General features: G+C 46.2%; 1 protein-coding gene across 4 annotated transcripts in view; it reads right to left on the reverse strand.

The window, feature by feature from the left end:
- Positions 1–6,469, reverse strand: part of SIAH1 (siah E3 ubiquitin protein ligase 1) — an 86,297-nt gene extending 79,828 nt beyond the window's left edge. Inside the window, exon 1 of one of the 4 annotated variants that reach the window (XM_033943215.1) lies at positions 6,448–6,469. In XM_033943215.1, the coding sequence (XP_033799106.1) occupies positions 6,448–6,466 (19 nt within the window). In that variant the 5' untranslated portion in view covers positions 6,467–6,469. Of the gene's footprint in view, positions 1–5,608; positions 5,807–5,988; positions 6,299–6,338; positions 6,362–6,447 lie in introns of those variants that run through there. The other 3 variants (XM_033943217.1, XM_033943216.1, XM_033943214.1) reach the window with 3 other exon arrangements.
- Between the last annotated feature and the right edge of the window lie 10,312 nt (positions 6,470–16,781).

Here is a 16,781-nt window from a genome sequence, read left to right on the forward strand (position 1 = left end):
GCAGAGAGCTTTTGTGTGGTTGAGTCCATGGAATCCCCAAAGAGCTCATCCCCTAGACATGGGGCATTGGCTAACCGATCTTGATGGTTAACATCAAGCTCGGATACCCGAAGCCAGGCCAAACGACGCATAGCTACTGACATTGCTGTCGCTCTGGATGTAAGTTCAAAAGTGTCATATATGGATCTCACCATAAACTTACGCAATTGGAGAAGAGACGACAAGCATGTGTGAAAAGCGGAATGCTTACGTGAAGGAAGATATTTCTCGAAAGAAGCCATGGTGGTAAGGAGATGCTTTAAATAAAAAGAAAAATGAAAAGCATAATTACTAGCCCTATTAGCTAACATAGCATTTTGGTAGAGCCTCTTACCAAATTTATCCATGGCCCTTCCTTCTCTGCCAGGAGGGACAGATGCATATACACTGGCTCCTGAAGTCTTTTTAAGGGTGGATTCGACAAATAAGGATTCATGTGGTAGTTGAGGTTTGTCGAACCCAGGAATGGGAATTACCTTATACAGAGAATCCAGTTTACGTGGGGCCCCTGGGACAGTTAAAGGAGTCTCTAAATTCTTATAGAAAGTTTCCCTCAAGATGTCATGAAGGGGAAGTTTCAAAAATTCCTTTGGAGGCTGATCAAAATCAAGGGCATCCAAAAAAGCTTTAGACTTTTTGGATTCAGCCTCCAAAGGAATGGACAAGGACTCACACATCTCTTTCAAAAAACTAGAGAAAGAGGAAGTGGCCTGTTTGGAGGATGGGTCAGGGACAGCCGAATCCTCCTCCTCTGAGGAACATTCTCCTTCAGAAAGAAAGGGTTCCTCTGAGTCTCCCCACAGATCAGGGTCCCTTACATGGGAAGAATGGTCCCGAGACTCAGGTGTCGACGTTTGCATGTGTCGGGTTTTGCGCATCGACTTGCCCGACCTCATCGATACCGTGTCCGGAGAAGTTATCGGACGCATCGGTGCCGAAGTCTGCACCGATTGATGGTGAGCTCTCGGCTCCGGTGCAAGGACTGGCATCGATACCGATGAGGTTAGGTGAAGCGGTACCGAAACAGTGGAAGCGGTTAATACGGGTTCCACAATCGGTACCGATACAGGTTGTACAACAACCGGTACCGATGGCTCGGTGCGAACTGGCACCGGAAGGTTCGGTGTCATGATAGCAGGAAGGAGTCGTTCTAATTGCTCCTTCAGCTGCACCTGAAGAATGGCCGTAATGCGGTCATCGAGGGATGGCACCGGTACCGCTTTTTTCTTCTGCGGTACCTGCGGTGCCGCTCGACGCCCCGGAGATGAGGAGCCCGATGTCGAGGGACTCACCTCTATAGGGGCGGAGCGCTTCCGCTGGCGTCGAACCGGCGGCAGGATTGGGCTCACTGCACTCGAGGCCGGAAGACGTTCCAGCGGGGAAGGCTTCTTAGCCGGCTTACCTGACTGTTGGGATGCCGGTGTGGAATCACGCGGCGTCGAAGACGAGGGTGCCGACTGAATCGGTGCCGAAGCCGGAGTCGAAGGAACGGGGTCGGACATCTCGGCACCGAACAACAATCGCTGTTGAATTAAGCGATTTTTTAAAGTTCGTTTTTTCAAAGTAGCACAGCGGGTGCAAGAAGAGGCCTGATGCTCAGGACCCAAACACTGTAAACACCAGTTGTGTGGGTCCGTGAGAGATATAGGCCTAGCACACCGCTGGCACTTTTTAAAACCCGGTTGAGGGGGCATGAAAGGAAAAACGGCTTCCGCCAAATCGAAGGCCGAGGCTTCGATGGTGGCAGAAGGCCCCGCCGGGGAAAACCGAAATTTGAAGAAAAAAATAAAAGATTTTTTTTTTTTTTTTTTTTTAACAAAATAAAAGAAAGAAAAAAGGCAAATTAAGCCAAACGTTTACGCGAGCGGGAAGGCAAGTTAAGAAAAAATTTCAACAGCCGTTGAAAACGCGTCTTCTTAGCTCCGCGGAAACTAAGAAACTGAGGGACCGCGCGCCTCTGTCGGGCGGGAAGGCACTCGCGCGTGCGCGGTGCGGCCGAGCTAGAACTTTCTAAAAAGTTCTTAGAGTGCAATCACTCTAAAATTGTCCGTACCGGGGCTCCGTCGGTGCCGTCACCCATCAGTCAAGAATAGCTGCCTGCTTGTCCTGGGATAAAATCATTTTTCCTACCTTTGTTTGGTAATTTCATGAGTCTCTGGTTGCACTTTATTCTTCTGACTGTGCATCCAATATTTCTTCCCTTCTTTTAGCCTCCTGTATGCTTTCTTTCCTCCAGACCTCATTCCCTCCCCAAACTTTTTCTTTCTTTCACCCTGCCCCTTCTTTCTTTCTCTCTCCATGTCCCCTTTCTTTCTCTCTCCATGTCCCCTTTCTTTCTGTATGTCTGTCTTTCTCTCTCTCCGTGCCCCTTTTATGTCTGTGTCCCGTCTCCCTTCTTTCTTTCTCCCTCCCTGCCCTCCCCCAAGTCACCACCATTGGGAACATGCTGCCACCGCCGCTGGGGAATAGGCTGCCACTGCCACAATCAGGGAATAGGCTGCCACTGCCGCAATCGGGGAACAGGCCGGTGCAGAGTACTGAGTTCTCCCTGCTTCCCTTCCCCGCGGGGCCAACCAACTCTCGCCACCCGACGTCAATTCTAACGTCGGAGAGGAAGTTCCGGGTCAGCCAGGCAGTGATTGGCTGATCCAGAACGTCCTCTCCGAAGTCAGAATTGACGTCAGGTGGCGAGAGTTGGTCGGCCCCGCAGGGAAGGGAAGCAGGGAGAGCTCAGTACTCTGCTGTGGTGGCCTGTTCCCCGATGGCAGCGGTGGCGGCCTGTTCCCAATAGCGGTGGCTTGGGGGAGGGCAGGGAGAAGGGAAGCAGGTACCCACGAGCTGCACTCAAGTGGCTAAAGAGCTGCGCCTTGCGAGCCACAGTTTGCTGACCATTTCCTTAGACAGACAGTTTGAAGATAAGTTTTTTTCACGATCTATTTCTATGAATGCTATAATATAGAGGCAATTCCTCTCAGTTGTAGCCATTGTCATGAGTTTTATGCAATGGAAATCTAATAATTATCCAGTTTTTAAAGAAGAAAAAAGTTTTGAAATAAAAGTTTAACTAACAGATGAGAGACTGATATATTTATGTATGGAGTTTTTTTCAGACCTGTGATGATACGGATGGCTTAGTTGTACAGTGTAGTCCTGGCTGTCCGTATGAGGTCTGTTTTTCTCCATTTTTTGTATTTACGTATGATTTCTTGTCTATTTGATTTATAAACAAAACAGTGCATTTTTTGTTTTGTTTAATTTTTTGAGCCAGGCCAGAACCAACAACATAAAAAATAAAAAAAGTTATCAATACCTGAACATACAAAATTACTGGTTTTCATAGTTACGATGACTGTTATACATTAAGGGCCAGATTCTCAAAACTCGCCAGTAAAATCCCACAAGTCAATGTAGGCTGTAGTGGGAGCGATTTTATGGACGATTCTCAGCATAATAGCATGCAAATTATATGTATGCTATTTGTGTGGAAAATCACTGGTAAAGAGCAGGATGAACTGTGCCTGCACTTGCTCAGAAGAGAAATTTCTAAGTACAGCTCCTCCCTGCTGTCAAAGTTGCTCTCCCTGCCCCAGTCCCAATTCTGCCAGCTCAGCCCCCTCCCCTCCCCACACCCTGTACAAGATTGGCAGGAGGGATGCCTACTCTCTCCCTACCAGGGACCCCACCTCCCCACGTACCGCTACGACAAAGGCCAGCAGGAGGGATACCTACTTCCACTGGCCAGCAGGACCACTTCTTCAAAATGGCAGGCCTTAGGTCCCAGGGCCAATCAGAGCCTTAGGCCCCTCCTCAGTGCATCCCAGGATGCACCGGGAAGGGGAAGGCCTGCCATTCTGAAGAGGCAGGTCTGCTGGCCAAAGGGAGTAGGCATCTTTATGGACAGCCTTCATCATAGAAATGTGTCACGACATTGTCGGGAGGGGGGGGGGAGCTGGAGAGCCTGGTGGCAGGAGGGACTGGGCATTCTCTACTGCTGTTCTTCGATTCATAGGTCTTCTTTTTTTTTAATGGGGGGTTTCTGAGCTGTCAAGCTTTACTTTCCTGTCAATGCCTAAGCCAATCAATGCTCAGGCACTGACTGAAAAGTAAGGCTACGACAACTCAGACCCTGCCAGAAAAGTTTGCGCGCAAATGTAGCATGAGTTTAGGGAATCACCCGGCGATGGTAGAGAATCATCTGGAATTGTGGTATTTTGAAATAGCAGTTAGTTAAATAAAGTAAAATGTGTATACAACTTGCAACATTCCTTAACCCCTATAAAACTGTTGTAGATTGCAGGTGCACTAAATAAGTAAATTCCACCTTCTTATTTTTTTATCAGGCAGATCTTTGCCGAGTAAACCACAGGTAGTTTATACTGGGCCTGCCCAACCATTAAGTCTAGGCAGTTGCCTAGGGCAGCCGGGAGGGGGGAGGGGAGTAAAGAGCTGCTGCAGTCAAAGCAAAGCATAAAATCCTGATAGCCCCAGCCATACAAAGAACCATCAATTTGCCTAAAGGATGGATTGGCAATTTTCAAATACCCTTTTTTACCTGGGTAAATGACACTTAGCAAATTATTATTACCCTCCTTATTAATGTGCATGTCATATACTGTATATAAGCATGATGTCTTTGGGGGATAGGGAAGGGGATAAGGCTGAAGGGTGACCTAGGCCCCCTTATACCCTTGAACCAAATCTGAGTTTAATAGCATTACAGGCAACTAAATATTCTAACATTCATACGATTTTTAATTAGGATAATCGCATTAAATGTCAAAATGTATAGCCCTGCATACACCTTTCAGTGCTATATAAGTGATAAATAGTAGTAGTATTTGAAGCAATGAATATGATACTATACCCATCTTAGAGATCCATATACTATATTCCAAATGTCAGCGATTTTATTAACTATAAAAAGTAAATCACGACGATCTCCCTTTTCTCCTTGCCTAGAGGAATTTGGAGTGTTAGATTATGCTCATGTCAGGACGATCCACATCTTTGTCTCACGCCTCATTTCAACAATCCACATTAGCAGAACAATGGGAAGTGTCAGGAAAACATCCACATGCAATATACGTAAACAAGAATGCAGCCCTACTTCGCCATGTTACTACAATAAATGGGGTAGTTTCATCATCAAAGCAAAACCCCGGATAAATGGCAGTTAAACCACGACAGACCAAAACACATACACACAAAGACTGAATCCTTGGATATTTATTCTGCCCTGTTTATCTAATTTCCTCGACTCTATGTCCGTACTATATATGCATGAGGTCGACTTTATAGCTATTAGTATCCTCCTCCATCACCGCCATAATTTTTCTTTTTTTTTTTAAGTCCCTTTTCTAGTGTGCACGGGTTAAGGAAATGGATCCCAATAAAGGAGGCGTTTAGGCCGCAGACCCTCTGTTCATCTCTACAAAACGCTGCCAGACAATGCCCCACAACCAGACACACACACTCACACCAGGCACATGAATTAGCCACTATTATACTCCACAGAGAATCCCTAACGCTAGCCTGCCCACTCTCACCACCAGTACACACGCATCCTTACCTATCCCCAGATCCAGAGGATCCATGCCTTTTTATGTTCTCAACTCCTTGCCAGTAAAACTCCATAGAGGAATAACGGCCTAACCGGCCACCGGCACGCGAGAGCCGGCTGCCCAAGATTCCGCCTCCAGAAAGGCTCCAAGGAGATGTCCGTTCTACTGCTCCCTGAAACCATAAGGTCCATTGTTTGTTTTCAGTTTCTCTTCCCCGGTTCGCAGGCCCGACCCCCTCTGAACAGGCCGCCGGCTCCTCCACAGCCTGCTCCCGATAACAAAAGAGGGTAGGAAAAAAAAGTATAATATCCAACCCCGCACACACGAAAAAACAACAAACCCTATTCCCCCTCCCCCACAAACAAAATAAAATAAACAACAGGCTCACCTGTCTCCGACAGGATGCGAAGTCAATAGGACGGCGATTACTGTTTAATTGCTTTTTATTTTATTGCGCTTTATATCCCCAGTAATCTTCACTTCCTCGCCCTTCTTCGTTTGTGCCGCTGCCCTCCCCCCCACCCCTCTGGTCATCCACAAGCTCCCACGGACACCCTCCGCTCGAGGCGTACACGCTCGCGCAGCGACTGTTGCGATGCTGTCCACTAGACTTGAAGCCGCTGCGAGGCTCGCGCCACCGGCAAAGTGCGACACTGCGGCGGGCGCGCGCTTGCGCAGCCTATCTTAGCTCGCGCTGTACACTGGGGCCATCCCATCCCGCCTAGTCAGTGTACTTACGCTTGCGCCGGCTATGTCTAAGACTTGGGCTGGAGGGACCCCTCCTCGCTTCTATTTAGGGAAGGCTAGTGTCAATAGTACAACAGGAGATTAGCAGCTCTTTTCTTGCCTTTCACTGAAGCTTTCATAACGTGATACTTTCCCTCTTTCACAGAGAGAGTAGTACCCGCTTAGAGTGAACACGTGGTAACAGACACAAAATGGGAGATGAATTGGCAGCTAGGCATTAAACCAGTTTAGGCTAAGTAGGTCGGTTGCCTCGGGAGGCACCCCGCAAATGCCTCTGCAGTGACCAACCACTCTACACTGAATCTTGGCCAAGTGCCGCACTGTCAAGGAGCACGAACCCAGAGTTTTGTTGGTAATGGAGTAGGCCAATACTCCACAACGAGTAGTAGCAAGTGGGAGGCAAACAAGCAGGGGCTACTGTACTTTGTGCTAGGCAGCTGAAACATGCAAGGTACTACCAATAACTGTGGTCCCCTTTTCCTTCTAGGGCAGGGTTGCCAGACGGCAAAAAAAAATTTCCATACCAACTCCTGGCAAAAAGTAGCCTAACTTGTGTTGGAGTAGCCCAAACAATTGCTGCTGGAAACGCCTCTAATTTATCAAACAACTATGTCATACAAATACAAACCGTTTATTTATGCACTGCCCATATCCCAAATAGTCCATAATGGTGTACAAAAAAGACCAAAACTGAAATACAAAACATTCAGGAAAAACAATAAAAACAAACACTTAACATAAAAGTCCTTCCCAAAATTAAAAGCTCTTCAAACTTTTGGGCATAACGGACCAGATTCTGTATAAGACGCACAGTCTCAGAAGCTGCCTAAGCGGCTTTAGAGAATCGCACACGGGTGTCCTATATTGAATTGGGTCTGTCCTCATGATTCTCTAAACGGCGTCCATGTCACAGGCACCTGATAGAAAATCGGGTTGCCGCAGAGCTGATTGCAGCAAGGGAATCTCCCTGCCACGATCAGTTTAGTGGCCATGGCAGGGATCCCCCCCCCCCCTTAAAGACAACTAGCAGGAGGGAAGCCCAGTCCCTCCTGCTGGAATCCCACCATCCTCACCCCTGAATGTCTGCGGTAAGAGTGTCTTATTCCTCCTGCCACCACTCCCCCCACCCGAGACATCCCCCAGCAGGACAGATGCCCAGTCCCTCCTGCTGGAACCCCCTCCCTCCCTCCCTAGACAGTACCTGGCAGGAAGGATGCACAGTCCATTTATTTAGGTTTCAGATTCCCTTTTCTGCTTTTCTTTGGTTTTTTAACTGTCTTCCTAGGATCACCTATTTCACATTTTGTCCCCATCTGTCCAGCATCTGTCCCCTCTCCCTCCCGTCTCTATCCTGAGCTCTCCTCTGTGTTCCTTTTCATTGCCCTGCTTCCATCATCCCTTTGTCAGAATCACCCCTTTTCAAGCAATGGCCCTGTGTCTAGCTGTCCTTTTATGCCCGTCTCAATTCTCTCTCCCCATCAAGCATTCTTCTCCAAGTCTGTTCCTCTCTGTGCCCAGCATTACTTCAGTGTTCCTCTATATACACTCAGTCCCCATCTAAAATCTCTTCTCTATGTTATGTTCTTCTTGGTGTGTTGGATCTTCCACTTCTGAGCCAGCATCTCTCCTTTACCCCATCATCTGCATCTCTCACTCATCCCTCTCTCTCATGCCTGTACCCCCTCCTAGTCAGCATCTCTCTCATCCCTGCACTCCAGAAAGCTGTATATCCCCCAGTCAGCATCTCATCCCTGTACTCCCTACCCCCAGCCAGCATCTCTCTCGTCCCTGTACTCCCCAATAAGCTTTACAACCCCCAGTCAGTATCTCATCCCTGTATCCCCTACCCCCAGCCAGCATTTCTCTCATCCTTGTACCCCCAGCCAGCTGTATACCACAGTGTTAAAGCGATTTACAATTTCAATGCAATATTACAGATAAACAGTTTCAATTAAAATGTTGAAATAACCAACCCCTCTTTTACTAAAGCATAGCGCGGGTTTTAGCACCAACAGCTGTGGTAACTGCTTTGACGCTCATAGGAGCACTGCCAGCGCTAAAACCCACACTATGCGTTAGTAAAAGAGGGGGCAAGTTTTTAAAAGTTTACAAAAAACAAAATACGAAGAAATGGAGTCAGCTGAGGCCACAGGCAGAAACCAACAGAAAATAAACAATTTAAAATTTTCAGTGTTGGGGCTGGTCCAGTATGAAGACCCCCAATTTGATGCCCAGATATAATTTTTGTTCCTCAGGCCAGCCAAGGTGAGGATGCTGCAAAAGCAGTATTAACAAGTCCTGATGGAGCTCAATGGTGTCATCCATTTGCTGGAACTAAGATATATACAAATGAGTTTCCAGAGGTAAAGAGGGTCTGTGGATTCCAACTGAGGGCCAACATGATCCGGCAAATACCCTGGATAGTTGAAAATGAAGGCTCAAGATACTGTTGTCCAAGAGAGGCCAGTTCCTTAATGCCATTATAATGTTCCTGAGATTTAAACTTAACTGAATTGAACTAACCTGTTTTCTTATAGAAAAGAAAAAAGATAAAATGATTAAGAACATAAGAAAGATCATGCAGAGTTAGACCAAGGTTCATCAGGCCTAGCATCTGACAGGTGCCAGTCTGGGTCACAAGTACCTAGCAGATCCCAAAAGGTAGATCTGTTTCTCATAGCTTATTTTGGTAATGGCAATGATGCTTATATAACTCCCTGATACCTGGTTCAAAGCGGATAACGTATAATTCTATTACAAAAGGCTTATGAGTCTTGAATCAGTGGGTTATTCACTTCTAGTCATGTAGAGGCACGTCTTGTAGACAGTCAGCCAATGTGGACAACTCTCATCTTCACCAGTGTGTCGCAGCACACCTGAAATCTCAGTAGGCACACTGGTGTGCCACAGCACACAGTTTGCAATACACTGTTCTAATGAGTCCTAGTCACCTGGGGAGGCCAGCTTCTAAGGCTCCCATTTCAAGATGGATTCACATGGCCATTTCTTCTGTGTACATTGGGTATGGTAAGATACCACCAATTGCTTTAAGAACACACTCTACCAGAAATGTGGTGTCTTCATGGGTGGAGTCACGGGCAGTTCCGCCCGAGATTTGTAGGGGAGCCACTTTATCAACCCTCCATACATTCACAAAACTTTACAGAGTGGATGTGGTGGCAACAAATGGACACTGCTTTTAGGTTCTTGGTGCTGGCAGCAGGCTCATCTGACTTGCCCTAGACTCAGGGAACTGCTTTGGTACATCCCACTTGTTCAAGACTCATGCTTTTTGCACTAGAAGGAAAGATTAGGTTCTTACCTTGATAATCTTTCTAGTAAAAAGGCATATGAGTCTTGAAGGCCTGCCTTGTCAGATGTCATTTAGCCTGCTGCCTGTCTCAGACATGTAGAAACATAGAAAAGGGCTATAGCCCACCAAGTCTGCCCATTCCAGGTATCCCCCCCCCCCCTGAATTTACTCCCTTAAAGATCCCATGTGAGTATCACATTTTTTCTTAAAATCCGTCACGCTGCTGGCCTTTATCACCTGGAGTGGGAGTCTGTTCCAGTGATCCACCACTCTTTCGGTGAAGAAGTACTTCCTGGAGTCACCATGAAACTTCCCTCCCCTGATTTTCAGCGGATGCCCTCTGGTGGTGGAGGGTCCCACGAGCCTGAAGATATCATCTTCTGACTCGATGCATCCCGTGATGTACTTATACGTTTCAATCATATCTCCCCGTTCTCTTCTTTCCTCAAGTGAATACAGCCGCAATTTCTTTAGTCTTTCTTCATACGTGAGATCCTTGAGCCCCATTACCATCCTGGTGGCCATTCTCTGAACCGACTCGATCCTCAGCACGTCCTTTCGGTAGTGTGGTCTCCAAAACTGAACACAGTACTCTAAGTGAGACCTCACCATGGCTCTGTACAACGGCATCATAACTTCAGGTCTCCTGCTGACGAAACTTCTGCGGATACACCCCATCATTTGTCTTGCCCTGGAGGAAGCCTTCTCCACTTGAATGGCAACTTTCATGTCCTCGCTAATGATCACTCCTAGATCGCGTTCCTCCGTGGTCCTAACCAAGGTCTCACCATTTAGTGCATAAGTTCTACACGGGTTTCTCTTGCACAGGTGCATTATCTTGCATTTTTTAGCATTGAAGCCTAGCTGCCAAGTGTTTGACCATTGTTCCAGTAGCAGTAGGTCGTGTGTCATATTATCAGGTAATAAGCATCTGCCTACTATGTTGCAAAGTTTGGCGTTGTCGGCGAACAGTGATACAAGTATGTACTTGTATTTCCAGATGTCTGGTTTTCCCATGTCAGATAGCAATCAGATGAGATTATGACTGCCCTCCACAAAACTCATGGGCAGCTGTTTGATCATCGAGCTTAGAAACTGGCTCTCACACATGTGCAGGGTCAGTTTGGGGAAGTCTGAACATCTGAGCGGCAGGGAAAGCCCCAAAGCAGCCTCCTACCACTCAGCTTTAGGGCTTTTCTTTTTTTTAATGGCACAGATGTTGTGTGTGTGTTACACATATGCAGTACCTGCCCCATAAAAAAAGGCGAGTTGAGCCACCGCCAACAACTCCCAGAAGAAAAATAAAGAGATGCAGGAGTGATGCCCACTCTCTCCTGCATCCGTGAACCTTTAAATTAAAATCTGCAGGTCAAAGTACTCCCTCCTGCCACCGCAAACTTCCACGCCAAACTGACCAACCCCCCTACCCTTGCAGGACCCCCTCCCACATTCCCCCTACTTTAGAAAGAAACAACAGAAGGGATGCCCACTTCCACCACCAGATCCCCCCCCCCCCGAAATCACCCCAATACCCCCAAACCACTCTCGTACCTGTACAGAAAGATGACAGCAGGAGGTATGCCCAATACTTCAAAATGGCAGGACTTCCCCTTCCCAATGCATCTTGGGATGCACAGTGAGGGGCCTAAGGTGTCTGAGCCTGACTAAGGCCCTCCAAAGGGAGGGGCCTTAGGCATCTGAGCCAATCAGAGCCTTAGGCTCCTCCCTCTGTATACTGGAATACACAGGGAGGAGCCTAAGGCCCTGATTGGCCCATCTGATATTTTCAATTCCATGCTTTTTCTCAATCCAGTGCATTACTAATGGAGCAGTTGTTATTTGTTGATTAACTCTGGACTTATGCTCAGCACTGAGCATAAGATGTTAACTGAACATAAATCCAGGGTTAATCAACAAATAATAATTGCTCCATTAGTAATGCACTGGATTGAGAAAAAGCACAGGATTTAAGATATCAGATGTAGAATTTTGGATGTCATTCAGTTGGGGAGGGAAGCTGGCGATATTGACCATCTTTTAAATTACAAAGAACAATGATGGATTTTCTATTTAAACAGTGTGCAACCTGCAAGAATGAATATAGAAACTGAGCAGATGTCGGTGATTTAAAGTCCATCCTGTCAATACAATAGCTAGCTGATCTGATTGGCTGGTGTGAATCAAGTGATGCATCCCTGCAAGAGATTTGAAGAACTGGCTGGCCACTCTTGAATGAATGTGCCGTGGAGAGTAACTGAAAGTGGAAGGCAACAGATGTGAGGATGCTGTGTGTTAAAGATGGATTGAAACTACATTGCATACTGTTTTGGTTTTCCTTTTTCTATTTTGAAAATTAAACTCTGTTTACTTCATGGAAGTGCTAATGGCGGCAATTATGTTGCTGTTTTTCAGGAGTCTGTTTGCCCTGACACAGTATACGAAACATAGCTATGTCGGCAACTGGATCTCCTGCACTGAAATAAGTTGGGGTTTTTTCTACAAGATATAGATGAAGAAAAGAAAATGTATAAAGAAAGATTACTATGAAATATATACTAGCATAATTGCTTTTTGGACATATGAGGACGTGCTAGTTGGCCAGAGTTGTCTTTAAAAAAGTTTTTAGACAGTGGCCATTTCTGAAGAGTCCTGATAAAAACATAATGGATAGGATATGTTTAAAGCATAATGGTAGGATATGTTTATATGCTGCCAATGATGATGAAGAAGCGTTCTTTGCTACAAGGAAGTCAACTGTTTCAGAGAGAGATTCCCTTGATCAGCATCCACAGACCTAGGCAGAAGACATTAGTAATATTGCAGCCTGGTCTGATCTGAAGAAACTTTTTATCAGACTGAACACTCCACTTCTTGCTAGTGTAATTTTTGAACCTTTATAGCTGTGTTGGTTTAATAATGACTCACAAGTGCATCCAAATGAATGACAATCATTTTCAAAATTTAGGTTTACTAAAAGCAAAGTGGATTGAATTCTAAAGCAATAATGTTGTTAGAATAAAAACATTATAATACAAAGAAAGAGACAAAAAAAACTCTGCAAAGTCCATGCATAGCAAAAAAAAAAAAAAAGAAAAGAACAGTTAACAAGATCTTCATAGGTTCACATATATTTTTTTAAATTTCCTGTCCCCAACAAATCACACCCCTCTCCCCAATTGGAAGCAAGATTGTTCCCTTCCCCCCTTGTCAACACTCCCCCCCCCTTTACTGAGAGGAAGAGGAAGATGAGAAGAAGAAGAAAATTCTGGTATAAAGTCCTTGTATGATACAGATGAAGCATGTTAAGTCCTTTGGAAAACACTAAAGGTAAAGAAACCAGACCTCAAAGAAGAACCCCCCCCCCCTTTTCTCCTGCTCTAATAAAGCAGTATATTAACACTATAAAAGACATTTCATAATACTCTTACCAGCTGGCATATACTGATTGGGAAATACCCTGCTAAGCTAGCTGCTAGGCTAAGCAAAACTTATGAGAAACAAGACTTAACTCTGTTACATGGCAATAGGGCTCACACCTGGCAGGATATTACAAAAGGATGAACACATCTCATGGTCAGAAAATAGAATTCTCAAGAATATCATTTAACAAGATATGTCTTGTGATAACGAAGCAGGGAGGGGGTTGAGGCTCAGAATTGCTTATATGGTAAAAGAAAGGGGCATTTGCGGGAAAAGGATAGGCCTTACGGTAAACTGAACAGACGTATAGCGTGACACAAATGTATAAGCCAATAAATGAATATACTTATGTAATGACGTGTAAGGAAATAACCAATAAAGATGTATCATGTGATTTAGACCAACGTGGTGTTGACCACCAAGAAATGTATAAGAACAGGCTTTTAAGAGGAAGTAGCAGAACAGACATCAGAGGATCCTCAGGCCTGAAGATCACATTCTGTTACTCTATATGCTGAATGATTTATCCTTGTAAGCTGTTACTGATTTGCTATTAAATATACTTATTGATTGATACCAGTATATAGAGTATGAGGTCTCTATTTCGAGGTAGGCCTAGACAGCGGCCTACTTCATTACCTAAAGTAATGTAAGATCGTTCACTGATTCCCCGGCACACACACTTCAGGCAAATTAAAGCAAAATATTTCCCTTCCCCAAACTGGCTTATTTGAGAAGTTTAGCTTGTAATCGGAAGCAGCTCTGGCAGGGCTCGGCACAGGCTATTTTGTTCAGATTTGGAAAACGCAGAACGCAACCACCACGGAAAGTGGATGTAGGCGTCAGCGACAGCAGGTTACCTCGATTACCGAGGTCGGGCCCGGGTATGTGCAGCAGCAGCGGTATTTCCCTCCCCCTCCACGTCCCTGTGCAGTACTTGCAGCGGCGGTGAGAATTAAGTGAATTAAGTGAGCGCGGGTATGTGCAGCAGCAGTGGCATTTCCCTCCCCCCTCCATGTCCCTTGTGCAGCACTTGCTGCCATGGCTCCTCTCATGATCCCCATCTGGTGCGGCTCTTGGGAGGAGCTGCCGCCGCACCGGTGCGGCTCGTGAGTTCGGGCGTGGAGTGTAAGTGAGTTGGCCACAGCACTCAACATTACCTTGGGGTCTGCGACTGTGGGCCCGTTGTAAGCACGCATGCGCTTTCTTGCCTGCCACGGACATACGGATCATGGAACACAAAGTAGGAGTGCGCATGAGCGCTTAGCATTTTATTATAGTAGCTAGAGACTGATAGTACATCCACCTATAAATACAAAGGGGAACAATAACCAATAAGAGCTCAAAACTCCAAGGGGCTCATAATCGAAAGAGAAAAACATCCAAAAACTGGCCTAAGTTGGCACTTGGACGATCATAAACGAAAGACGTCCAAGTGCCGATAATCAAACTGGGCTTTGCACATATTTCTAAACGACCTAGACTTTCATAGTGCCGCTGAACGACCATAGCTAAACAGGGTGTTTCAGGAGGAGTATCGAGAGCGGGATTTGGGCAGGACGTGGGCAGGCTTAGACTTAGTCGTACAGCATGTATAAACAAAAGTTTTCCAACAAAGCCTAGATGGAACTTGGACGTTGTGACTTAGACCATTTAAAACATGGTCTAAGTCACAAAAACCCAGCTAAAGTCAGCAGATAAGCACTGCAAACACATAATACAGACCTCCACACACTACCCCAGTGATCACCGACCCCCCCCAAACCCCATAAAAATCGTAATCACACCTGTAAAATTCAGCCTTCAGAATATCATCACCTGGCAGCCTGGCATACGAAAGCCTAGTCGCCCTGCACAGAGGCAGCTTAAGTCGTCTTGGGGGGTGGGCTAGGGACCCATAGAGAGGAGGCCCCATGCCCATAAACCCCTGTAATCACTGCATTGATACTTAAACATGTGCACTCCCCCTATACACCCTCAAAACTCTTTTGTACTGGCATATAATTGGCTCCTGTAGCTATAAGGGCTATTAGGGTAGTAGATAAGTGGGTCTAGGGGATTCTGGAGGTGGTTTGGGGGCTCACTGTGACATATAAGGGAGCTGTAGTGAGATGATGACATGGCACCCTTTTTGTGAAGTACCCCACTATTTAGGTGGCATGTCTGGATATTCAATCCAGACCCCTCCCACGTCCAACAGGGCTTGTTATAGGCATGTTTGACTTGGACGAAAATGTGGTATATGGATGGACAATTTAGCGACCTGGACAATCAGATTGGCAGGACGTAGACAATTTTTGTCACTCGTGGTGCACTTTAACCATAGCAGCCCGTGAACAGTTCACCAACTCCGCCATTTCCGAAATGCTGTCGCCTTTGGCCCTGTAGCCAATGATCATGTCTTTTTCAATGTCTGATAAATTGCCCTTTTCCCCCATGACAACCACAGTTGCTACATTGACAACTTGCTGACATCCCGCCTTATATACCCACGCAGCCTGCGCACAACACATACATTTGTTCTTTTGCTGTGCATTCCTGACATCAGAAGTAGGCAGTGGTCATAATAATGTGACTTGACCATGTATAACCACAAACTTTCAACCGACCAGCATTCTATTAATTTGGTATTATATTAGACAATAATAATAATAGCTTTATTTATATCCTGTCATACCTTTCAGTTCAAGACGATATACAATAAGAGAGGCTGCAGGAATGCAGCAAAGTTACATCATGAGCATGAAGTGGGAGTAAACAAACAGGCATGTAACATAATTATATAGATCAGAAGGCAGGAGCATGCAAGTAGACGTAGAGGAAATCATTTGAGGAAGTTTAAACGAATTTGTCAAATAAATGGGTTTTCAGTGATCTGAACGAATGGTATGACGATGAGTTAAGGAGTAAGTCACTTAGGGCTAGATTCACAAACCCCCTGATCCGTGTCCGAGCCATGCCCAATTGCATGCAGGCCAACAAATTCACAGGCCTGCATGCAAATGAGGACGATTGTTAACATGCCCCCAACTGACTGAACGGATTGCTAGAGCCCTGGCAGTGACAGAAGAAGTAGCCAAAATATCAACCCAATTAAAAATAAATTAACCCCCCCCTCCCAACAAGTGCCCTGTACCTACTCCATGATCCTCACCCAAAAAAAAAACCCCGATGGTAGGAGGGAGGCCAACTCCCTACTGCCACCCAAGGGACACCATGTCTCCGATCCCCCCTGCCCGCCCCCGTACCTCCCCAACCATCCAAAAACGAACAGCAGGAGGGATACCAACTCCCTCCTGCCACCCCCTGGACACCCCCTCCCTATTCATGGTCCCCTGCCCACCTCCTCTCCCCATACCTTTAACGGAGCAGGAGGAGTACTCAATCCCTCCTGCTCCAATGCCTCCCGCGATGAGTGTGAGGTCTTAGGCCCCGCCCTGGTGCATCATGTGATGCATGGGGCGTGGCATAAGGCTCTGATTGGCTCAGGCGTCTCGGGCTCCTCAACCAATCTGGGTCTTCCATAGTGAGTACCTAAGAAAGTCCCGGATTAGCCAATCAGGGACTTCCTTGGTGAGACATTTGTTTTGGGTGGGTGAGGAGGCATTGGAGCAGGAAGGATTGAGTACCCTTCCTGCTCCATTAAAGGTACGGGGGGGCAGGGATGGATCGGAGATGGGACATTCCTTGGGTGGCAGGAG

The sequence above is a fragment of the Geotrypetes seraphini genome, chromosome 4, assembly GCF_902459505.1.
Source record: "Geotrypetes seraphini chromosome 4, aGeoSer1.1, whole genome shotgun sequence".
Classification (NCBI taxonomy): Eukaryota; Metazoa; Chordata; class Amphibia; order Gymnophiona; family Dermophiidae; genus Geotrypetes; species Geotrypetes seraphini.